General features: G+C 48.5%; 2 protein-coding genes across 4 annotated transcripts in view; both read right to left on the minus strand.

Moving 5' to 3' along the window:
- Positions 1-25,228, minus strand: part of RAPGEF1 (Rap guanine nucleotide exchange factor 1) — a 290,356-nt gene that overhangs the window by 371 nt on the left and 264,757 nt on the right. The gene's annotated exons all lie outside the window — the stretch shown is intronic.
- Positions 908-15,788, minus strand: FAM78A (family with sequence similarity 78 member A). Of its 3 annotated transcripts, none has more exons than XM_063144708.1 (3): positions 15,768-15,788; positions 12,611-13,427; positions 908-1,761 (listed from the first exon to the last, which is right to left on the minus strand). In XM_063144708.1, the coding sequence occupies exons 2-3, from the start codon at positions 12,946-12,948 to the stop codon at positions 1,233-1,235; spliced, it is 867 nt and encodes a 288-aa protein (XP_063000778.1). In that variant the 5' UTR covers positions 12,949-13,427; positions 15,768-15,788; the 3' UTR covers positions 908-1,232. The 3 variants fall into 3 exon arrangements, with proteins under 3 accessions (XP_063000778.1, XP_063000779.1, XP_063000780.1); XM_063144709.1 differs by lacking the exon at positions 15,768-15,788 and adding an exon at positions 15,071-15,112; XM_063144710.1 differs by lacking the exons at positions 12,611-13,427; positions 15,768-15,788 and adding an exon at positions 2,655-3,404.

Genomic DNA, 25,228 nt, shown 5'->3' on the forward strand with positions numbered 1-25,228 from the left:
CCCTGGCTCAGAGGAACAGAAACTGACAACTGTGCGACTATTCAACAGTAATGTATCAGCTGCCCTCAACAGGAAGCAATAACTCATGTTGAACCTGCAAATAGGACATTTTTAATTAAAGGCAGAGGAGCACTAGAAAGCTTTTTAAAAGAAATAAAATCACTGCAAACCACAAAGGGAAAACTGGAATGCGCCAATTTGTCAGTGATGTTGTTTGGATTCTCCGTTTAAAAACAAAACAAAAAAGCCACAAACCTGAATGAACGCAGGGTGGCAGTTCCAGAGATTAGTGCTGAAATGGAAGCAACGCTGCATTAACAGTGGCAGACAGGCAGAAGTTAAACAGGTGCAGTTTCCATCACTCTTGGGTGAGGTGTGCTCTCCCGGTGGAGTTTCTACCTGTTACACACTGTTAAAAGCAAGGGGACTCGCTGTGATGAAGTCGGGCAATTCCTATTGCATCCCAAAAAGTGCCCTCTGTCTAACGTCCATCAAGAAAAACCATCGATCTTGCTTCCTTCCTCTTTTTCCTCCTCCTCCTCTTAAATGCAGCTTAAGGCAAACGTTTGGCAACGCAAAGCAAAATCTACATAAGGCCGCGTGACTTAGATTTGCAATTTGGAACATCTTTTTGTAAAAACGACGACGACGACGACAACACCTATCGTTATCATTCAAGAAAAATAAAAATCGACATTTTCACTCCAGGAAACCCGTTGCATTCCCATCCATTCCCCTTCCCAACCAGTACAATTTATTTCCTTCCCTCCTCTTCCCAATTCAAAATAAGAACTCCCCATGTTAAAAAGAAAACAAGCCGCAAAAACACACACACACACACACCCTCTCTCTCTCTGAAGTGATCCAAGCTACGTTCATGAGATTGAATTTCAAACGACAAGCGAAGGAAGGAAAACAAATCTTTTAAAAAGCCGGACGTGTGGGGTGGGGTGGGGTGGCTATTTGCCCCCTTAGAAACTCGTGGAAATTCGGATGACACACCCCACAACCAATCTCGTGGGTCGTCCTTCCTTTCAGCTCGTAGCACAGTGAGATCCGTTCTGATGGGAGAAGGTAGAATGGTTGCATTTTTCCTCTTTTTTGTCAAGTGAGTTCTAAAAGCACATTTCTGCTTAAATATACGTTTCCTTAAATACGAAGTGGTGTCTTCTTTGTCCTCGTCTTTCCCCCTGCGCCCCCCTCCCCCGTGCCGCTGGGCCACGGGGGTCTCATTACCGATGCTTTGGGGGAATCACAACTAGGGGGAGACCGTCCTTGGGCCTCCACATGAGTACCTGGGCGTCGTTGGCGTTGGGTTTCACTAGGGCACTCGGTGGTATTGGCTCATTCTTGCTTAGCACCTGCGGTTGTTCCTGGGCAGAGGGCTCTTTCAGCTTGGCACGGTGGCCCAAGGGCTTGCTGGGCGTCACGTCGATGCCCAGTTTCATCCGCCACTTGATGGTCTGCAAGATGACCATCTCGCTGGTGGCCGTGTTCGTGGCCACCAGCCACGTGGTGAAACTCTGGTCCCGGTGGATGCTGGTGAGTTTGGCGACGTTGCTGTCGCTCACCGGGACGGCCCAGGTGACGCTGGGGTAGAAGTTGTCGTTCATGCTGACGTTGAACTTGACTTCCTTCTTGGTGGGCCCCACGATGGTGCAGGTTTCCGTGGTGTTCCCGTACCAGGGGTAATTGACGCCGTCGGAGTCGCTGATCGCTTGGATCTTGCCCTCGAGGAGGTCTGGGAGCTCCCAGCTGGACCTGTGTTGGAGAAGGAGGAATCACACCGTGAATTTTGGTCTCCAGGCAAGCGGAGAACTAGAGCGCGCAGTTCTATTCATTCATTTGATACAAAGGTTGGCAACAAGGGAGAGGGCCTTTTCGGTGGTGGCCCTCCGACTGTGGAATGATCTCCCTGATGAGGCTTGCCTGGCACCAACACTGTTATCTTTCAGACCCCAGGACAAGACTTTTCTCTTCTCCCAGGCATTTAATAGCATTTAACAACGCTAAGTTTGTTTTTTAACGGACCCCATAAATGTTATTTAAATGGATACCGTTGTTTTTATACTGTTGTTTTTTGATGGTTTAAAATTTTGTATATTTTTAATGTTCATTGTTTTTAACTTTTGTAAACCGCCCAGAGAGCTTCGGCTATGGGGCGGTATATAAATGTAAGAGTAAGAGAAGCTGTGTATCGCAAACACCCGTCTTTTCATAAATGATCTTTCTGGCTGCCCCCATCGATCGCATTGGAGGAAGTGCGTCTCCCGAGAGGTTTTTATTCTGCTTTTACTCCTCTGCAGGGGCAACCCATCACTCAGATGATTAATACAGAAGACTCATGCCCTGAATCGGCTAGGTGTGTTTGTGTTTTTAAAGACCGGTTGAAGTTGTGGCAAAGTTGCAAAACTCCGCTTCAACCAAAGTGGGATTTTTTTCACCTGGGTAAAATTTGCAAATACATGCAGCGAATGGCGGTTCCAGGGTTTTTTTGGGGGGGGGGCGGGGAATTGGACAAGACGAGGGGCACCTCCAGGGGTCTCTTCCCAGTGGGCCCCTGGGTATGGACCCTTAGTAGCTGCCCCACTATGCCGACCCGTGACGCTGGTCCCGTAACGCAGCAGATTTTTTTTTAATTTTGCGTAATTTACCTTGCTACTGCTAATCACAGTGAGAGGCAGGAATTAGGCCTCGCTATTTGAAAACGTGGGCTCCTGTGCTCTTCCTTCGCTGGACATTTGCGTGTTTCAACAGTCCTGCACAAACCAAGTCTCCCCGCACCCAGAAAGCCAGCCTCTTAGGAAAGACCAACCTTTCTCCTTGAAACTCCACGCTGCAAGGAGTTTGTATGGAGGAGCTTGCTTTTATGGAGTAAGGTATTATTATTATTATTATTATTTTCTCCACCCATGCCGCAAGCGAGCAAAATTTTGCCCGTTTTTTTTCCTCCTTCTTCTGAGCGGCAAGAAAACTCCCGTTCGTACGGCGTCTGGCCCCGTCCCATCACAAGAGCACACAAAAGATGATTTGAGAGCGGCGATTCCTAGCACAGGAAACCGGTACAGGGTCATTCCTTCCTTGGAGGAGGACGGCAGATGGCACTGCACACGTGGACCACGGGATCGAGAAAAGCCTGGAGGATTTTTTGAACTCAAGCGAGCCTCTCCAAGGGAGATGAATCAGAGATCATGTTAAGAAAGGAGCAGGCTGCTCTCTGCCACGTCGCGTCTCTCAGAATCCCAAGCCTTCTGGAACATGGCTTCATCCATTTTTAATTGTTCGGTCGGTCAGTTTTTTATTTTTTAATTTTTTCCAAACAGCCTGAGCAGGAGGCAGGCCAGATCTCCGGCTATTCCCCAGCTGCATTACGAAAGCACGGTAAGGCTGGGAGATGCGTGGCGCACAGCTCATGTGCCCCCAAACAGCCCATGAACAGGACAAGCCAGCCGCCGGGCCTTCTGCCATTTCCCCTCTCGAGCGCGGAATTAAATCCCTGGGTGTGAAAAGCAGCAGCCCGAGACTCTCTGTTTTCTTTTCTTGTTTTTTAAAAAAGTGTCTAGCCCTTAAGGGTGAGCAAAGGTAGACTTGGAAGCGCACAAGCGATGCCACAGGAGGTATCAGGATCTGAAGAGGGGAAGAAAGGTAGAGGTCTCCAGTGGAAGGGGGTGTGTGGGGTGTGGAGAGAGAGGAACATTTTCTCTCCAGGGCCACATTCCCTTACAGATAATCTGCTGAGGACCCCATGGTGGTGGGAAGGGTCAGAGCCAAACGTGGAAGGGGCGCTCCCTTCTCTCTCTCTGCCACTCTAACCTCCCTCCTTTTCTTTCTAAGACCTTTTTATCTCGCTCTCTCTCTGCCACTCCCGTCCTTCTCTCCCCCATCTTTCAACCCCCCTTTCTCACCTTTCCCTCCCTTTGTCTTTAACCACCTTTTCTCTCTCTTGCCACTCCCTTGTCTTTCTCTCTCTCTCTCCTCCCCATCACCCCTTTCTCTCTCTTTCTGCAACACCCTTCTTTCTCTCTCGTTTTCTCTCCTGCCTTGTCTTCCAACCACCCCTTTCTCTCTTTCTGCCACTCTTCTCTTCTTTCTCCTGGTCTTTCAACCACCCTCTCTCTCTCTTCCCCCCCCCACCTCCCTCCTTTTCTTTCTGCTACCTCTTTTATCTTGACTTATGCTACTCTTTTCTCTCTCCCCTTCCTCTTTCTTTCTACCATCCCTTTCTCTCTCTCTCTCTCTTCCCCCCACCCCTTGCTCTCCACCGAATGAGCTACCAGGGGACAGATCACTCTTTTGTCAGAGTGAAAGGCAGGAGTCACATCCACTGGAGAACTCTTCCTTGCAAGCCGCATCAAAATGAAAAAGGAGCTCTACCAGCTCCCCAGTTGACTGTCTCCGTGCTAATTAGCCCGTGTCTGCTGGGGGGGACGGATAGGGTCGTTCGCTGGTACCAAACCACCTTGCCATGGCCCCAGACGTCTCGTCTTTTCCAAAATCCCAGGGCGTTGGGGCTGCTGCTGCTGTTAGGAACGGCGCGCCAAGCAGACCGGCTTATCGATGGTTTGAGCCCGGTGTGGCAAATCCCTTTTTTGTTGTTTTGTTTTTTGCAGCGAGGGAGGATGCTGAGTGCACACAGCTGTCCAGGCAAGCGGGGGTGGGGGAAGCGTCAAAGCAGATGGTCCGAGGGGGCAGGAAAGAGTCTGGTGCGTGCGCGCACACACATCTGTGGGGAGGAACCTTGTGCAACTCCCCCGGGGTCTCTCGGTTTGCACATGGCTTTCGCAAGCCGTAAAATCTGCCCACCACTTTTCGCAGGACTTCATTGCCCGTTTCATTGCTGACAAGGAGCCCTGCTTCACACGCGGCTCACCAGCTGTTGCCCTTGACTCATCCTTCTCACTCGGAGGCGGCCTTGCCTCATAGAATCACAGAATAGTTGAGTTGGAAGGGGCCTACAAGGCCATCGAGTCCAACCCCCTGCTCAATGCAGGAATCCACCTTAAAGCATCCCTGACAAACGGCTGTCCAGCTGCCTCTTGAAGGCCTCTAGTGTGGGAGAGCCCACCACCTCCCTAGGAAATTGGTTCCATTGTCGTACTGCTCTAACAGTCAGGAAGTTTTTCCTGATGTCCAACTGGAATCTGGCTTCCTGTAACTTGAGCCTCGGCCTTCTGAATAAGGGGACAGCGTATATTGGATTTGCCCATGGCTGGACCTCATACTAGAGTCCGTAACTCAGTGGTAGAGAGACACAGCATTTGATTTGGAAACTGGAGGGCCCAGGTTCAAGTCCCATCCCCCCAAGGATCAGGTCACAGGAGACAAAGCCGACCACTGGAAAAATGTCAAAGGAAACCCTGGAGAAATTTCACCAGGCAGTGGAGCCAACACTGGGTTGAATGAGGCCTAGGTCAGGTGCATGACCCAGAAATGGCACACACACCCATGCCTTCTTTCTGCTGAAAATCGCTTCTCCGGGATGTGCTTTTTGCCCCCCAAAATGATGTCTAGTTCGGCTTGGCCCAAAATTGGTGGTCGCCTACTACAGTGTTAAGAATCGCCTCTAGGTGAGCAAGCAAGGGGCATTTTTACACATGAAAAATATTCATTTGCAGACTTATTTACAAGGCACCTGCATGTTGTGAAGGAATTCTGAGACTGGAATTTCACTTTTAATTACTATTTAATTCCTCGCCTGCCCATTTGTCTGCGTTTGTGTGTCTTCTCTTTTTACACTGTAAGCTTGTGGGCTGTTTTTTCCCCCTGATTATACATAAGCCATCCCTTTTCGGCTGAGGAGTGGGATAAAAACTCTTTATATAAACAATACCTAGAATAATTCAAGTTGCCTCGGTCCTAGCCCACCTTGCAAAAATCTTCACTTCCTTACTACTTTGCAAAATGGGGAAATGTTGATGATCAACAAGATAATTACGGCGAAGTATTTTGAATGCTAAAAAAAAAAAAAATAGAGCTACGTAAGTGATTTAATACTAATAATAAAAAATAATCCTGTTTTCCGGCTTTTTAAATCCTAGGCTAATTATGCTCCTGGTTTTCTTTCTGGGCATTTCCCGTTTTCCCCCCCGGGATGGTGTAATCTGAAACTGTGCAGTAGCCCAATCCTTGATGTGACTTCGCCATGGAGTGGGGTGGGGGGCGGAATTCTAAGTGAAGTTGCACATTTTGGGGTTTAAAAAAACACCTGGTCGGAGGGTGGAACCAAGGGCAGGTTTCATTCAACCCATCCCCTGATTAGCACTCCATTATGCTGCATGCCTTGTTGTAAAAGGATGCAAGCTTTTGAGTTACACAGAACTCTTCAGTAAACGCATTATCAGCGTGCACACACACACACACACACACAAAACCGTGATAACATTCTGTTTGGGATTAATCTGTGCTGAAAATATCACCTCTCTCTTATTCCTTTCTAATCAGGTCTTTTTTCCCCCTCGTGGAGAGGGACGGGGAATTTGTTCTTTTAAGAGGATTGCGGCTTTAGTGAGCCCACACAAACACACACACACATGCACAATCCCTGGATTTCTGATGTGCTGTCCGCGAAATATAATCCCTGAGATGAGAGGCCTTGCCCTTTAAGCCAAGGCAGTAGCAAACACAGACGGGGCGGGGAGGGAACGAAGGATTTCCTTGCAATTTTAGCTTCGCAGCCTGATGCAAACGACTCATCCTTTTGCTCACTGAACGTCGACCCACAGGCAGGACAGGAGTGCCACAGCGCCCTCCTGCCCATGTTCCCCAGCAACTAGTGTATACCTAGGCATTCTGCTTCTGATATTGGAGGTAATCCTCCAGACACCACAGTCTCAACACTTCTTTCACCGTTTCTCCCCAATTTAAAGAAGCCGCAAATCCAGACCGGTTTTTGTCTCTGTTGGAGGCCAACGTTCGCTGTGCCGGATGCGCTACCCCACCATTTGGGGCAGAGTGGATTCCTGTATTGAGCAGGGGGTTGGACTAGATGGCCTTAAAGACCCCTTTCAACTCTACAATTCTATGAAGAAGCCAACAGAGGGTTGCTTTCCCCCCCGCCCCGTGCCGCAGAACCCAGTTATACATGGAGAGTTGCTTTTCGCGCGCTCATGTTTCATTTTAAGTCCACAACAATGAAGACACCCCGCTTAAAGATTTATTTATTTTTAAATCTTGCGAGGGAGGGAGGGGAGAAGAGGGCCGGGGGGGGGATAACTTGATAGGAAGCCAAAACATCTGGCATTGCGCCACGCGACAGCCAACCGCCCATCTGTCGAGAGCCAAAGGTTAAGTGCAATTGAAGTCACTCCCCCCCCCTCAACATCTTTTGTGGACCCGACGGCATCAGGACCAGCGGGGTCTGTTAGGGCTCTAAACAGCAGGCTCCTGAAGCCTTCACCTGCAGTCTATCCACTACGCGGGATGCCCATTGCTGGAAAATCCCGTTCTTCTTTGCTTCAACAGAGTTCCGCGGCATTATCAGCGAGTGGAGTTAGCATCTGTGAGTCGAGCTGCGGGCTTTCCCCCCAACCTCCGAGCGTCATTTTTGTGCGTTGGGGAGCAGACAAGTTCAGCAATTCATGCAAATTATGGTCGAATTTGTGCGAATTGTTTTCTGCCCTACCTGGAGAAGTCGGGAATTGAACCCGTGACCTTTTTTATGCAAAGCAGGGGGTCTACCACTGAGCCACGGGCCTCTCCCAGACAATAGGACAGCCCATTCTACCCAAGACCCTGGAGATCTTTTGCAATTCAGACAACCATATTTGCACTAGAATCATAGAACAGAGTTGGAAGGGTCCTATAAGGCCATCGAGTCCAACCCCCTGCTCAATGCAGGTATCCATCTTAAAGCATCCCTGACCGATTGCTGTCCAGCTGCCTCTTGAAGGCCTCTAGTGTGGGAGAGCCCACCACCTCCCTAGGTCATCGGTTCCATTGTCAGACTGCTCTAACAGCCAGGAAGTTTTTCCTGATGTCCAGCCGGAATCTGTCTTCCTTTAACTTGAGCCTGTTATTCCGCGTCCTGCACTCTGGGAGGATCGAGAAGAGATCCTGGCCCTCCTCTGTGTGACGACCTTTTTAGTATTTGAAGAGTGCTCTCATGTCTCCCCTCAATCTTCTCTTCTCCGGGCTAAACATGCCCAGATCTTTCAGGGCTTTGTTTCCAGACCCCTGATCATCCTCGTTGCCCTCCTCTGAACCCCTTCCACATTGTCTGCATCCTTCTTGAAGATCATTTTTCCTTCTCCCTCCTCCTCATCTTTTCCTTTTGTGTCATGTCTTTTCGATTGGAAGTCTGAGGACAAGTTTTTATTGATGTGTTCTAAAACAGATACGTAAGCTGCCCTTTTTTGCTGAAGAGCAGGGTAAAAATGCTATATATATAGGCCCTAATATTTTGTTCGTTCTTAACATTATCGGCGCTATTTATTTTCACATTTCTGACCCACCTTTTTCCACCGCCACTCCCTAAAAAACTGGGAGGCCTAGTTGGCTTTCAACCTTTTAATGTGCCACGTTTGGGGCATTGTGGCCCGAAAGAACTTTTTATGGGATACTAGTCTAAGCTGAAATCTGCAAAAGCCAGGAATCCACCAAACGAATGGTTTTTTTCCCCTCTTTCTTTCAGAAAGGCCCACAAGGCAGGAACCTTGCTGACACTAGTGAAGCAAATTTGCGCCTTGCTGGATCACTGGGAACAGCATGGACGTCGCCTTGACTTTCACGATCGAAGAAATCTGGGATAAAAAAGGCTGCAGTAAAAATGACCAGCAGAGGGACGGATGAGTGTGTGAGTAGGTCGGCCATTTTTGGTTTGTTTATGGACTAGTAACTTTTTCGTGGATTTGAGACTGTGTGTGTTTGTTTTTGTGGACGAATAACTTTTTTCGTGGATTTGAGACTGTTTTTGTGGATTTGAGACTGCTTTTATTTTGTTTATGGACGAGTGACTTTTTCATGGATTTGAGACTGCTTTAGGACAGCAACAGCAGCCAGATAGGCATACGGTATTTTCCCATTCTTCATTTCTCTCTCTCTCTCCTTCTCCCCATTCCTGTGTTTTATTTTGTCTGCTCGACTAGCCCAGTGGCTTTCTCTCATTTATGTGACATTTCCATCTATCCTCCCCGCCCACGCAACAAAAACTGAGATTTGGCTATCATCCATGTGGCCAGTCTCAAAGCCATCTGCTCTCTCTACCCTAGGCACGCTCCAAGTCACTGTCCTTTGACTGCCTGTGGGACAAACACTTGTGTACTGCAATAAAAAGAAATAAATACTGCCAAATCCCCCGCCCATCACACTCCAGGGATTTCCTGCTGTGTCTACAATTGCGGCTCAAAGCTTTAGCAGTGTGGGACGGAAGTTCAAACACAGTTGCTGCCAACATGGGCTGGGTCTTCTCCTGCCTGCTCCTTCTTATCCTCCTGTAACTACAAGCAAGTCACAGGCATTGAGCAGGGGGTTGGACTCGATGGCCTTGTAGGCACCTTCCAACTCTGCTATTCTATGATTCTATGATTCTCTAAGGCATTCTGGGAGATGTAACTGCAAACTTACAACTTGCCCTACTGGTCCAACTCAGCCAAGAGTTGCCGGCCACATCGCAGTGCAGGTTGGGGTAAGGATAGACGCTGGTTGACAGTAACTCTCTCAACATCTTGGGACGACACGTCAATCACACAACTGGCAGTTGCGTGCCAATTATTTTGCTTCTTCTACTCGTGGAACACTCAAGGTTTCTTATAAATTAGGGCATGGTTCCCCAGAAAGCTATGCCCCCTTTTCCCCAACCACTGAACCTTTGCGGGGAGGGGGAGACACACACAGAGAGACCTACAACTCCCAGCACTCCCCAGCTGGCATACTGGCTGGGGGATGGTGGGAACTGTAGGACTTTTTTTCTGTATAAATATGCACAGCATTGCACCCTTAAGTTTTTGGGTGGAAAGTGGGGGATATAAATCAAATTGTTGTTGTTTTTAAAAGGAATTGTTCTAAAGGTGCTTTGGATAGCATGGTAAACTGCTTTGGATCCATTCTGTTATAGAAAACAACTATAGGAATATTTCTAATCATCATAATCCACACCAGCATCCAGAAAGCAGTCGTAATTAAAACATGCCCAATTGCCAGGAAATTCCTGAATCTGTAAAAGACAGCATGACTTGGCAAAGCCTGTCATGTCTGTCTAGAAAATCCGCCATGAGCGAGAAAAGAGAATAATAATAATAATAATAATAATAATAATAATAATAATAATAATAATAATAATAATATAGAGATAGTATGGTAAACTACTTTAGATGCATTTTGTTATAGAAAAGAACTATAGAAATGTTTCAGTGTATAATAAAAGCAAAAGAGAAAGTTCTGCCTTTCATTCTGCCAAGGGAGTTAAGGCTACAACCACATGGATCCTTACCTGGCAGTAAATTCCTTTGAGCTCAGTGGGCCTGTTCAGACAAAACGCTAAGCCATGGTTATGCCACTAACCCTTTTGCAGCAAAAGGGAATTTCAGCAGGTGTCATTTGTAGAGTGACCAAATGCAATATTGGGCAGGGCTCCTGCAGCTTTAACTGTTGTGATGAAGAGGGAATTTCACCAGGTTCTCCATATATACAAATGATACCTGCTGAAATTCCCTTTTCTATGCAACTGTTAAAGATACAGGAGCCCTGCCCTCCTTTTTCCATATGGACCCCCCTATGCAGGAGCCCTGCCCTCTTTTGTATCTGGTCAAGAGGGCAGGGCTCCTGCAGTTTTAACTGTTGTGATGAAGAGGGGATTTCACCAGGTGCTGCATGCCTGCAAATGACACCTGCTGAAATTCCCTTTTCTATGCCACTGTTAAAGATACAGGAGCCCTGTCCTCTTTTCCACAGGGTCATCCTAAATAAAATCACAATCAAACCAACAATAGAAAACGAATTAACGTGCCCACCCAGCATCAAAATACAATATTAGATCCAAGAGGCCAAATGGATATTTAAGGATATTTAAAACCCCAAAAGGCTACAACATTTAAAAAGTAGTTCTCTAATTTCGCATTTCAACACAGCACTTAAAGGCCACGTGGGCTGTCTTTCGCTTTGACATGGTGTGCCATCTTCACTTCCCTTTTGCTCTTGCAAAACAAGGCCTACGCCTTCCCCCCGGGGCTATTTTGGGCAAGTCTCCCCTTCTTCTTCCTGTTTCTAGAAACAGTTTCTAAGAGAAACTGCAAAACTCTCAAGCATTTAAAATCTGAACCTCATTTATTATAAGCGCCCTACATTGGATTTGCCCCATACGTCTTCTGTGGCCTAGTCACACTTGGAGTTACAAACCTGTGAGGGTGGTGGGGCGCATGACTGGATTATTACTATTATCCCGTGGGCATCGGGTTGACCCCTGTGTGAACAGAGTGCTGGACTAGATGGACCCTTGGTCTGATCCAGCAAGGCTCTTCTCATGGTCTAATGGTCAGTGAGCAAAATGGTGAGTTATTTGTAACAGGGCAGAAGTGTTGTGTTCCTTTTGCCGCACCCGACTGAACCTACTATGACTTGGACCAGTTTGTAGATTTTCCAGGAATTTTGCGCAATTCCGGGGGTCCTCCAATTTGCACAAACGTCTGAGCAAGTTGTGCCAGCCACAGCCGGACCTGCGCAAAGCATGACCGAATTTGCACAAATGGCAGGTGAACTTTGCAAGTTGTGCAAAATTGGCCCAGCGTTTGCGCAAAGTGCAGAACCTTCCCCCTGAAAAATGCGCAAAAAAAAGTTCCCGCAACTAGCCTGCAGCTCGGCTTGCAGACGCTACCACAAGATGTGGCGATGGCCACCAATAAAAGGAGATCAAAGGAATTCATGGAGGAGAAGGCCATTCGTGGCTACAAGGCAGCTGGTTGGCCACTGTGTGAGCAGGAAGCTGGACTAGACGGACCCTTGGTCTGATCTAGCAGGGCTCTCTTCTTATGTAAATTAATACGTCTTTAGAAATAAGATCTACAGTTTAAATAGAAATGCAATAGAAAAGGCGAGGATCGAACCCGGGTCTTTCTGCAGGCAAAGCAAGGGCTCTACCATTGTGCCATGGCCCCTCTCAGATGATGGGAGAGACTACTCTGCCCAAGATGTTGGAGATTTTTTCTCCAAGCCAACTATACTGGGCTAGATATGGAAATTGTCCAGCCTGTGCAAGGGTAGTTTCCAAAGCTTGGGGGGTGGGGGGAAGAAAGCAGATCCTGTCTGGATCTAGAGGCAAGGATCCTACAGGACCACAGAAACTCAAGATCCAGCCCTTCTGGAATCCCCCGGTCAGACATTCCCCTCTAGTTACTGGCTGTGAGGCTGGTGGGGTTTTTTGGTATGTTTAGCCACACCTTCTTTGTCTTTGCACCGCCCTGTTTGCCTGGAGCCCCGCCCATCTCTGGGTTCCCCTCCCCCCTCCCCAAAAGTGCCTTGAAATGACATTCGGTCCTTGGGCGGAAAGTCTTTTGCTATAGGAGGAAGTCGCACCCTGGTGAAATCTCCCACTCTTTCAGCCCGCTCCTGCACGCTCAATGCACCATGAGGTCAGGCCTCTTTGCAGGTCAGCAAACGCTCAGCAGATACGATTACTCACATTCCGTGTTCCCCGTAATGGTTGTAGAACTCCATGTGGCTGCAGGCCTGGATCCAACCCACAATCCAGGTTTCTTTCTTGGGGAGAGGAGGCACCAAAACGCAAGCAGAAGCCCGGAAGTGGGGGGTCCGGTATCTCAGGACCACGCTGGAGGACTCGTCGATGTTGGTAGGGACGGGGTCAATCAAGGCCTTCACTTCGAGGACGGAAATGTTTTCGCGGAAGCCTTTGGATTTGCAACTGATGCTCTGAATGCAGCCCATGGTCCACAGTGCCAGTACGACTCCCAAAAGACGCCAGCAATTTTCCTCATCGGTTAACTCAGAATCGGTATCCATGGGATAGAATATTCATAGTGGAAAAACTCCGTGCAGTTTGAAATGTAGTTCGAAGGCCAGGGTTTGCTCAGCCTTCTCCGTAAGACAGCTTGCTTCGTAAGTAACACGCACCTCTCCGTGCAAACGGCGGGCGGAAAAGTCTCTTAAATATTCTTTGAGATGGGCGAGATCCGTACCAGAAAAGCAAGAGAATTGGGCACCCAAGAAATTATTGTACGGTGATTTTTGCTTGATTCCTCCAAGGCAAACCCTGTGCGCCTTCCTTGCTTCCAAATGGGATCTGTTTATTTGACTTTCACGGGCCAAAATGGCCTTATATTCCTTTGTATATATTTCTTTGGATTTTTAAAATTTTCTCTAGCAGGATGCAGAGGAGCCTATATGAAAAATAAATCCATCCCAGTTTTGCCTCTGTCCTCAGCTTCTCTGTGACAGCATGAAGTTTGCACTTCCTGCCTTCCAGTCATTCATAACTTCCCCTTGGTAGGAACAAAGATGGAAAAATGATGATTAACAAAACTACAATAATAAAAGGACAGGATTATAAGTTTGAACACACTCAATACACTGCCATTTCTCCAGGCTTCTGAAAAAAGGGCTTCCACTGATTTTAGCCCGAAAACAACCGACAAATAAAATAGCTGAATAAATAATAAATCACAGAGTTTTGCCGCACATCACATTTTGCATTCAAAAAGAAAAATCTTGGAGAAATGAGAAGAAAGGGGACAGGCATACAATTAACTCTCCCCGTGCCCCCGTTTCCTGGTTGACAAATTATGCCACCCAAAAGACTAACAAATGTACATGTGCAGAGACTTTTGTGAGCTGGAACCCAGTTTCGTGGGATTTACCCACCCCATGAAATGGATTCAGGCCCACAAAGCGGACGGCCCACTCCATGTGTTTAGTCTTCCAGCGGTTCTTTTACTGCAACAATCTAATGCCGCTAGGGCAGGATGCTACTTTTTAAACGAGACATTTTAGCCACAATCCGACCCAGAATAAAGAGTTCACAGTGCGAGTTGTGCACACATAAAACTTAAAAGCAAGTTCCATTGAGTTCAGTGGCACTTACTGGGAAACGTGTCTATAGGATTGCAGATTTTTAAAAAGCCTTTAAGTATGCTCAGCTTGAGGCTGGATGGATCGTGACCTTTATCTTACATTTTATGCCTTCTTATTACGCCCACCCTTCCTTCCATACAAAAACCCAGAGTCCCATCCAATGGAGGAGGGTGGCGGCAGCAAAACTAAGTAAGAAATAAAATGCCCCCCCCCAAAAGCAGCTAATTCAGAATTCATTCTTACACACACACACACACACACACACACACACACACACACACACTTTGATGCAGGCATCCTCTTCATTTCAAAACCTCCCACTTCCCATCAGGGCAAGGAAAACCATGAAAAACCAAAAATATATTTTTTAAAACCCCACAAAATTAAAAAGGGACCTTTCTCCAACCAAACTTTTCATACTTGCATCCATCTCAAGCAGAAGGCCACGTGCTGATTAAAAAGCGATCCAAATCGACCGGGGTGGGGGGGGGGAGAATATTTTTTAAAAGCTCTCTTCCCCACCCACCCCCCAAACACACAAATGGCTAAATAAAGTCCTTTCTAGGGGCCCAATCTTGGCTAGACCCATCGAAATGAATGGGAGGGTAGTTAGTCCTGACGACCTGAAGCCCCGTTCGTTTCACCGGGTCTACTCGAAGTAGGATTTTGCCTAGTTTGGCAGGAGGGTGGGAAGGAGATCCCTACTCCCCCCCCCACACACACACTTTTTTTTTTTAAGCTCCCTAAAAATAATTTTCAAAGCCCTCTTACTTTTTCCAAACGCCCAACAGGGGAGGCGTGCTGGCTGCAGCCTCTTCCTCTAAACTTTTACCCAAAGTTTTTTCTTTCTCCTCCACCCCTCTCTCTCTCTCTCTCTCTCTCTCTCTCTCTCTCTCCCTCTCTCTCTCTGATGCTCCCCGCCTGCAGCTTCGGCGGCCGCTCCCCGCCCGCCCCGCGTTGCGCATCAATCGCTCCTTCAGTGACCCAACCGCGCATCTCACAATCCGCGCAGCTCACAATCGCCTGCCGTGACATCTGCCCCGGAGGCGCCCACCTGAGAGATGCGCAGGACGGCTCGGCTCGGCTCGGCTCGGCTCGGCTGGGGGGGGGGGATCGGAGGAGGAAGAGGAGGAGGAGGAGGAAGGGGAAGCCACCTGCCCAGCCTGGGTTCCCCCTCCTCCAAAACGGACCCCCCCTCCTCTCCCTTCTCCTCCCTCCCTCCTCCTCCTCCTCCTCCTCCTCCTGTGCAGGGTTGCAGCCCACGATCACGCCGCCGCCGCCGCTCCTCTCCTTCGCCCGCAGCCGTGTCCTCAGATCTTCTCTGCAGCTCGAGCCTTCCTCCTCTTCCTCTTCCTCCCCCTCTCGCCGTCTCCTTTTCCTCGCGAGCGGCCGCCAGCCAGGCACCCGGGGGGGGGGGAGGGAGAGAGAGAGAGAGAGAGATCGCCTCGCAAGGAACACCCTGCCCCGCAGACGCGCGCGCGCCCGTGTGTGTGTGTCTGTGTCTGTCTGTGTGTCTCTCTGTGTGTACGTGTGCAAGCAATATATGTATATATATATATATGTATAAATTTCTTCCACAAACAATGGGACTGCCTGCAAAGAGCTTGATGGGGCGCGCGTGGTGGTGGGGGAGGCTTAGAGACTTTTTATTTCATTTCATATTTACTGATCTCATCTTCTGGTGCCCACTCAGCTAGAGAGACCCTTTCCACGGAATTGTGCGTGCGTGCGTGTGTGTTTAAATCACCTACCTCTTAACTCCCCTTTCTCTCTCTCTCTCTCTCTCTCTCTCTTTTAAATTGTCCCAATGTCATCCACAGATCTGCAGCACCAGGAATCTCTCTCCTCCTCCTCCTCCCCCCCACCCTCTCTCCCTCCCTCCTTCCCTCCGGCCAAAAGCAATTTCCCCAAATTAAAAGCCCCTCTTTAGCAACCCAGCCCGATCTGGGGGCATTGGGGGCAAAGCGCGGCTTGGTCGGGCTGGGGGGTCGTTTGGGGGTGGGCTTGCAGAGGGGTCTAGGCAGGCGGCCGGAGCCCCCCTCGCGCGCTGGGCGCCCCTCGCCCTCCTGCGGCAGCCGAGGGCAAGCGCGCCGGGCACCGCTGCTCCATCCTCATCCTCCTCTTCCTCTTCCTCCAGCCCGGGACCCTCTCCCGCCTGGGCGCCTCCCTCCGCCGCCCCTCGCCCGGGCAGGCTGGGCGCTCAGGTCCCGCGGCGGCATCGGGTCCAACTTCGCAGGAACTCTGCCCGGCCGGCCGGCATCCTCGGCTCCGTCCCAGCTGCGCAGCGCGGCTCCCCGGCTGCAGCTAGGCGCACGCCAGCCTCGCCTTTGCCCGGGCGCCGAGTCCCGGCCAAGTAGTAGCCGCGAGCGAGGCGGCGGCAGCAACAGCAGCAGCAGCAGCCGCCCTCCCTTTCTCCTCCTCCCTCCCCCGCCGCCCTCCCTCTACTGCTCATCCTGCCCGCCCCCTGTAGATCTCCCCCTCCCTCTCTCCCCTCCCTCCTTCTCTCATCAAACTGCAGTTGTCTGAGAGCTGGAGGCACTTCCTTCCAACGCGCTCAGGAATGCTGGGTATTGTAGTTTTATTTATCTCTCTCCCCCCCCCCCCCAGCAGAATAAATCAAGGGTGGGCACAGTCGGGCACGTGCCAATCCAATCGACCTGCCGGGCAAGAAAGTGGGCGCAGTCTCGCTCCCCGGCATGGCTGCGCAGCCACGAGATCTTGGCAAAAGAAACTGCTCTGCTGCGTTACAGGGCCGGCGTCAAGGGTTGGCCTGATTGGGCGTTTGCCCGGGGCCCAGTGACAGAAACCCCTTGGAGTTGCGCCTCCTCTTCGCCCTTGCAACCTGCTTGTTTCACCTGTCACTGCCCTGGACAGGAGGAGGAGGAGGAGACGCCATGGCCTGCTTGTTGCCTGGCTCTCTACCTGCCAAGCGAACAGTGGTGAGAAGGAGGGTGAGGGGTGAGAGCAGCTGGTGACCCTAGCCGTGAGAAAGGCGACTCACTGGGGCAGGCAGGCATTAAGGAGGGTGCCTCCAAAACCTGAGCCCAGAACCAGATCCTTTTCTCTGTCGATCGGTTATCAATGACAATGACAATAATTTGGGTACTTTACAGCTTTATCTCTTCTTCTTCTTCTTCTTCTTCTTCTTCTTCTTCTTCTTCTTCTTCTTCTTCTTCTTCTTCTTAATATAAGAAGTGCCCTGCTGGATCAGACCAAGGGTCCATCTAGTCTAGCACTCTGTTCACACAATGGCCAACCAGCTGTCGGCCAGGGATGAACAAGCAGGACATGGTGCAACAGCACCCTCCCGCCCATGTTCCCCAGCAACTGGTGAACACAGGCTTAGTGCCTCAAATACTGGAGATAGCACACAACCATCAGGGCTAGTAGCCTTGGATAGCCTTCTCCTCCAGAAACTTATCCAACCCCCTTTTAAAGCCATCCAAATTGGTGGCCATCACCACATCCTGTGGTAGTGAGTTCCATAACTTAACTGTGCGCTGTGTGAAGAAGTCCTTCTTTTTATTTGTCCTGGATATTCCACCCATCAGTTTCATGGGATGACCCCAGGTTCTAGTATTTTGAGAGAGGGAGAAAAATCTCTCCCTGTCCACATTCTCCACACCAGGCATCATTTTGAACACCTCTATCCTGTCTCCCCTCAGCCTCCTTTTCTCCAAGCTAAACAATCCCAGTTGATGTAACCTTCCCTAACATTATTATTGTTATTATTATTATTCAGTTACAATAATATAGAAATATATATGGTTGGATCCAGGATCTGCCTTCCGGAGAAGGAAGATCTCCACCCACGGAAGGTCCCTCAGCCCAATTTTGGGGGCCCCTCCACTCATTCTCCACCCCACCCCACCCATACACACACCAGAGCTTACCCCAATGTGCAGGGTTCTCTGACTCTCTGTGTAGCACTTCTAGGAGGTTGGAAGAGCTGCCCTGGGAAGGAGCGGGAATGGAAGTCCACTTCCGTCAGCGCAGTTGATCCAGCGTCAATCTGGATCCAACCCATGAACTTCCAACAATGACTTTTCCTTTCCAGAATAAATCCTGACAGTTTTAAAGCATTTATTTGTTTGCCAAGACGCGTTGGCTGGCGGTATAATACTGTGCCAGGTTCAAGGTGAAGTTATTGATATATAAGACCCTAAATAACTTGGAGCCAGGCTACCTGAGGGAGAGCCTTCTCCCATATCAACCTGCCCGTTGGAATGAGACCTACAGAGCTGGGCCTCCTCGTTGTCCAGGTGCACAGATATATCTGACAGCGTCCAGAGGAAGGGCCTTTTCTGTTGTGGCACCACGTCTTTGGAATTCTCCTCCTGATGCAGTGTGACAGGTGCCAATCGTTGGTGATGTTTATCTATATACCCAATAATTTGCCAATTTGAATACATTGGTTTTCTTTGTTGTTTTTATCATTCTGTTTTATTTTAATTGCTGGGGGGATTCTTTCTTTTTCTTTCATTATACATGTGATAAAATAGCAATATAATTCAAGGTCAGAACTACAAAGGAGAGGAACGTCATCTTCAAATGTATCATTTCGGAAATCGTTGAGATTGACCGCTTCCTTAGAAATGGAGTTTCGTTCATTTGGTTTTTTCACTAGCTCAGTGTAAGATGCCGATGTATGCATTATAGCTACATCCCAAATCCTACAGAATCAGTCTGATGAGTGTGTGTGTGTGTGTGTCAGTTTCTTTTTCCGGTACATAGCAATTGACATTTCCGCTGCTATGAATAAAGTTTGTAATTGCAAATTACAAACCTGAATCACTCTTTTAAAGCATTTTGTAAATACACGCGTGCCCTGGTCCGTGTTGGTTTGATCATGAAAGGTGTTGTTTATAATAATAATAATAATAATAATAATAATAATAATAATAATAATAATGGATTTAAGATTTCGGTTGCCAAATGACAAAAGTTCGCAGGGGAAGGTCACCCTTCCCTTGGGTCTTTAGCACAGCTGCTTCTGCAAAAATCAGACCAAATAAACCTTTTTTTTCCACCGCTGTGAGAGAAGCGTCCACTGGATGTCTGCACTTCGAGGTGCTGCTATGTCCAGAGGGCTGGTAAAGAGGAGAATTTGGCAACCGCACTTGAGAAAGGCTTCTCTTCGCCTCCAGCTACTCAGAGTAACACAGGCTGGGATCCTACAGGAGGGAGGGGGTGGCCGTCGTGTCTGGGTTGCAGAGATAAGCAGGCGTGAGGGCAAGAGGCCAGCCATGGGGGCTGAAGTCTGTTGTTATCAGAGGAGATATAAAAAGGATTTCCCCAACCCGTGGCTTTTCCTGGCTTGCTTTCTGCTGAGCCAAGTCAGAGCTCCGCTCAGGGCAAATGCAGCTCCCTTCGAGGTCACATGATGGTGATGCTTTTGTCTTTTTCTTTTCCAAGCCTTGGGCGAATTCTCATGTCAATTTCTGGTCAATTTCTAATTTGGGCCATCTCATTCTGCTCCACAGACAGGTTGTCTTTTCCTGTTTTAATAGGAAAGCTGCCCTCACACCCCAGGTCCATCTCGCCCAATATTGTCGACACTGACTGGCAGCAACTACCCAGGGTTTCGGGCAGGATTTTTTTCCTAGCCCTACCTGGAGCTTCAGGGAATCGAACCTGGGACCTTCTGTGTGCAAATCAGGGGCTCTTCCACTGAGCTACAGCCCCTCCCCCTTTCACCTACCCTTCTGTGTTGTCATAAACCTGGTGGTTCCGTTATTTCTAAGTTCCGCTCCAGAGGTGGCTGCATGCCTTTTGGTACAACGATCTGCGTTGAAGATGATCATTTTAGGGTGAAAACCTAGGCGGAAAAATGTCCTACAACTCCCAGCATTCCCTGCCATTGTGCCATACCTATAGCCCCTTGAGGGAGGGGTCTGTCCACGCCATTTCCCCAAGGAGGCGGAGCCCACAGCAAGGTCAGGCATATAGCTCCATCCCTCAGCCTACTAATCTCTCCTGACTTCAAACTGTATGGACTGCAAAGCTAAGTGCTGGTAAGGGAAGCCTGCCCCCTAGTGGCCAAAGATATTACTGCAGAGGTTCAACCACATGGACATCTTTAAATTTGTTGAAATTAATTAATGCTTTTAAAAAAAATAACCCTGAAGTGCACACTCTTAGGGTCCCCTTAGAATGAGTGCCAAATTTCTGGTGTCTAAGATTCACAGCCTTGGCGTTGATGGACGGACAGACAGACACACGTCCTTGTTTATTATTATATATTGTTATTTGCCTCAATGGTGGGAGTGGCCAGAGTCAAATATGGTCAAAGTTAAGGGTGTGGCTCTTGCCTTTGTTCAGTTTGCAAATGGGGAGAAAAAAGGCATTCAGGTCCGGCCATTATCCAGGATTTCAATTGAAGGAGGGAAGGACTGGTGACCAGGGTTCAAATTCCCACTCAGTCACAACAGTCACCTTGTCCAAAGTCACTGTTTCTCAGCCTAGCCTACCACACAGGGTTGTCGCGTAAGGAAAAGAAAATCCAACCATCTCCACCCCCCTGCGGAAGGGTAAGATTAAAACATAAGCTATAAATGAACCTGTTCAGATGAAACTCTATGCCACAGTGATTAAGCATTTTGAGCTAAACATTATGGTTTAGCGTGTCGTGTGAACCATTCCTAACCAGGGTGGCTTTTATCCCACGTTGTCTAACCACTTGCTGCAAAGGGTTTAGCAGCCTAACCATGGCTTCGCGTGTTGCCTGAACAAGCCCAGTAAAATAATAGGATGAAAGCACACGCAGACACACACTGTTCAGGCTCCCAGCGCTCTCTCCGCCAAAGGGAACGGACGCGTTCTCCTGAGATTCGCCAGCGCTGCTCCGTCTAGGCGCCCCTGATTGACAGCACCGCCAATCTGGAGCAACAGCTATGCAAGAAATTCCTGACGCCCGGAATGTGAAGCCCAGGGCTGGGGTTACCTGGGAGCTAGCTGACTATAAGGATGGCAAGACACCTCTGCCTTCCAAGGTAATGTGAAGGACGAGGGAGCGTTTTTAGGAGGGAATTGTCTAGTGGAAGGATGGAGGGGGCTTTAACGTCCCTGTCTCCCACCCCATCACTAAATATGCTGTTATTCCCTTGCCTGGCTTATTTCTACGATCAAAGCTCAGTTTTTTGTTTATTTGGTTGGTTGGGAAGGGCTAAAAACGAGCAGGGCAGGTGGAAATTACCATTGATTTATTTGTGTTTTGTGATATCTATATACCACTAAACAATTGACTAAAATGTTCAACGGGTTGGAGCATCTCCCCTGTGAAGGAAGGTTACAACAGCTTGGGGGAAAAGGAGGCTAAGGGAAGACATGATAGAGGTGGTAAAAAATATGGATAGTGCAGAGAAGGTGGAGAGCGGAACGTTTTTCTCCCTCTCCCGTAATACTAGACCCCGATGGGGTCATCCCATAAAGCTGATTGGAAGGAGATTCAGGGAAGATAAATGGAAGGACTTCTTCACACAGTGCAGAATTGTACGATGGAGTTCACTGGCGTGAGATGTGGTGATAGCCACCCATTTGGATGGCTTTAAATGCCGGGGGGGGTGGCGTTACACCCCACAAGTCAGTTCCTGAATGTGGTGCTTAGGATGTTGACCTGGGTGGGTGGAGTTAGAATGTCTTGGGAGGGGGGAGCAGTGATATATAAGGGAATGACTGAGGGGATTGAGAGGAGACTTTTGGGTACTCTTAGAGACTTTAGCCTTTAGCGCTTGAGCTCTCTGTGTGTAGAGTACTTGGGTTCTGGAGAGTTTGAGGTTCAGTATAGAGAGTGGCGTCTTTTGAGTGGGGCGTGCGGATTGACAGTTTGTGTAAAATCAGACTGATCATAAAATTCAAGCGTGAATGTGTGTGCGACAGGAAAGCGTGTACGCGAATGGGTGAAAGGATTGGATGAGAGGTTTCAAAAAGGCTTTTAAATGGTTTAGTTTGAAACAAAGCTTGTGAACTTTTAAAAACAAATTTTAATCTTTTCGTTTTCACTACCACAAAAATCCCACGTGTCTGGCATTTATCATCTGAAGTTATTTACGTTTAACACCCACTCTGACAACAATTCACCTCAGCACGTATAATTTACAGCGCATTATTTTATTATTGAAATCCTCCTCCATTTTAACCCCTTTCTCCACATAGTTTGGAGAAAGGCGCTGTTGGTCCCTTGCCTCAGGCGTATCAAGCGTTGGTGCTTGGTTTGAGCAGGGAGTATCCGCGGCCGGGCCTGGTGTTCAGAGCCCGTGTCGTGGCAGGGGGTTGGATACATTTCTGGAGGAGAAAGCTATCAATGGCTACTAGTTCTCTGTGCTGCCTCCAGTATCAGAGTCAGTAAGCCTATATACACCAATTCCAGGGGAACATGGGTAAGAGGGTGCTGTTGCACCCGTGTCCTGCTTGTGGGTTCCTGGTGAACAGTTGGTTGGCCACTGTGTGAACAGAGTAGACCCCTGGTCTGATCTAGCATGCCTCTTCTTACGCTCTTAAATGTAATAAAATCCGTGTCAATTTTGGTTCCTCGTCCTTTGCCCCAGTTTTCATCTCAAACTGGGAGAATTTCTCCAGTCTGAAGTTCAGGTTGTCCTGAACGTCGAACTTTCTTTAAAGTTTGCATGAGAAATCACAAACTTTTTAATGCACATTTCTCCTAATACATGTATTTTCAAATGCAGGTTTGCCTAATTTATTACATTAAAAATGTAAGAAATAAATGAATAATACACCCATATATATATTTTTGCAAGCCATTATCCTAATGCCGTGCCTTTTGTAATGTTATTTTCCCTAATCTATGCATCTTTGTACGCATTATTTTTGAGAAGTTCACAGCGAAATTGGGGAAAGTGCAAATCTTGAAGGATAACTGTGTTTCAGTTTGCGTAGCAATTCAAATGTGCAAAATTGGGTAAATTAATTGAAATGCGGACTCTCCAAAAATGCAGACTCCTTAAAAATTAGCAGGCAGGGGATACTTTAAATCACACACGCATACCCCAATGCTCTCTGATCCTGTCCTGCAAATGCCCTGTAGTGTTAACATTATGAGACAAAGTTGTGGAGCTCTGCCTATGTTTTCTAATTCAGGGGTGAACAGAAGAAAGTAGATTGAGTCAATCCCTGGGTGGGTTGGAGTAGATCAGCAAGGAATTTTGACACCCGTGGGTTTAATTATACAGCAGCAGAATGACTGCCTCCCACCGTAAGGTAGAATACTAGAATTCAAAAAGCCCGGGGTAACCAGAAGTAGATATTTGTGCTCCGTTTTGGGATGCAAAACTAATTCCTGGACTCATCAAGCTTTCATTCTAACTGGGCGTCTCTTGCACGGGGCTCTGGTTGGTGGATCTCGGGGTTCTAGTAAAAGATAAAGCAGATCCCAAAAGCGTGAAGTCTGTCTTAAAGCGGAGGTGCTACCAGAAGAGAGATTGGGACCTTTTGCCCTTTGCGGGGAAGCGCTGTTCGTCTGCAGAGAGGTGGAATCCAGGGCCCTGGGATTTCTCCAAGGTGCTAAAATAGGCACCGGCTTGGGATCCGATTGCAAGACCAAAATAGCCAAGAGGCAACAGCCGCCGCTGCCCGAGAAAACCAAAGGGGAAGGCAAAATAACAGTCAGACAAATCTAGGATAGGAGCAAAGGGGAGGTGTGAGGTGATATATATAATACATGCACAGAGAGATAATTGTTGTTTCAGCCGGTATCCAAAGTATGCCAGACGTTTGCAAGAAAAAAAAGTCCTTTCAGTAGGAATTTTTTTTTTGTCTAAACATGTGTGTGAATTGTAGGGCTTTTTTCTGTCTAAACATGTGCTTTAATGCTCCTACTGTCCGTAATAGAGCCTGGCGGCCATCTTGTTCAAGAAGTGGTCAGTAAAGGATATAGAAGCTGTTCACTATGGAATATATAGAGCCTCGTGTGGCGCAGAGCGGTAAAGCAGCAGTTTCTGCAGCTGAAACTCTCCCCACGGCCTGAGTTCGATCCCAGCGGAAGCTGGTTTCAGGCAGCCGGCTCGGGTCGACTCAGCCTTCCATCCTCCCGAGGTCGGTAAAATGAGTACCCAGCTAGCTGGGGGAAAGGTAATAAGGGCCGGGGAAGGCAACGGCAAACCACCCCGCTATAAGGCCTGCCAAGAAAACGTCAGCGAAAGCTGGCATCCCTCCAAGAGTCAGTAATGACTCAGTGCTTGCACGAGAGGTTCCTTTCTTTCCGGCTGGGGAAAGCAACGGCAAACCACCCCGCTATAAGGCCTGCCAAGAAAACGTCAGCGAAAGCTGGCGTCCCTCCAAGAGTCAGTAATGACTCAGTGCTTGCAAGAGAGGTTCCTTTCCTTTCCTTCCTTCACTATGGAATACATTGTGCATATATTTGAAAGGTGTGTGTGTGTGTGTGTGTCGGAGGGTGTGTTACTTGTGTGGGTGTGTGCGTTTTCCCTTTCAAAATATTTAATTTTATTCGAATGGTAGGATTCCTCCTTCCTTTTGTATGCAGGGCGAAGGCTAAGACACCCATTTCTTCCACGTGGTACCCTCCAGATGTTTTGGACTTCACCTCCCAACAGCTCCCCCGACCATCGGGCGTGCTGACTGGGCCTGATGGGTGTCATGTCCAAAACTTCTGGAGAGCGCCAGGTAGGGGAAATGGCTGCCTTAAGACATCACATCTCAACATCTCTCCTCTTTTAAGAGACGACTGCTCCTCCACTCATCCACCCTGCGGGATCAGTATGCTTTTTTGGCCTAGGGATGGAGCAAGGGAGATACAGGGATGTTTCCTAGCAACCAGGGAATGTTTTTTCCTAAGGCATCTGGTTACTAGGCAACGATGCCCTCCGACATCTTTAGGAGAGCCCTTTCAAGCACTTAGAATTGTGGGGGGGCGGTGAGTGGAATTGCACAAAAGCTGGGTACCCAGCCAACGATTGGTGGTTGAGGGAAAAGGGGTGGAGCAATTTGGGGGAACACCAGAGGAGCAGATGGGGACCCAAGGAGGGCTGAATTTGGCCTTTGAGCCTGAGATTACCCATCCCCGAACTATGTCAACAAATTCAGGGCTGTAATTACTGAGGGTTATGCATATCATAGAATCATAGAATAGTAGACTTGGAAGGGGCCTATAAGGCCATCGAGTCCAACCCCTCTTCCCATTTGATTACTCTTTGCCAAGATAGGATATTTCTCCAGAGTGACACTGTGGAATAGTCGT

Source organism: Elgaria multicarinata, chromosome 19 (assembly GCF_023053635.1).
Source record: "Elgaria multicarinata webbii isolate HBS135686 ecotype San Diego chromosome 19, rElgMul1.1.pri, whole genome shotgun sequence".
Lineage (NCBI taxonomy): Eukaryota > Metazoa > Chordata > Lepidosauria > Squamata > Anguidae > Elgaria > Elgaria multicarinata.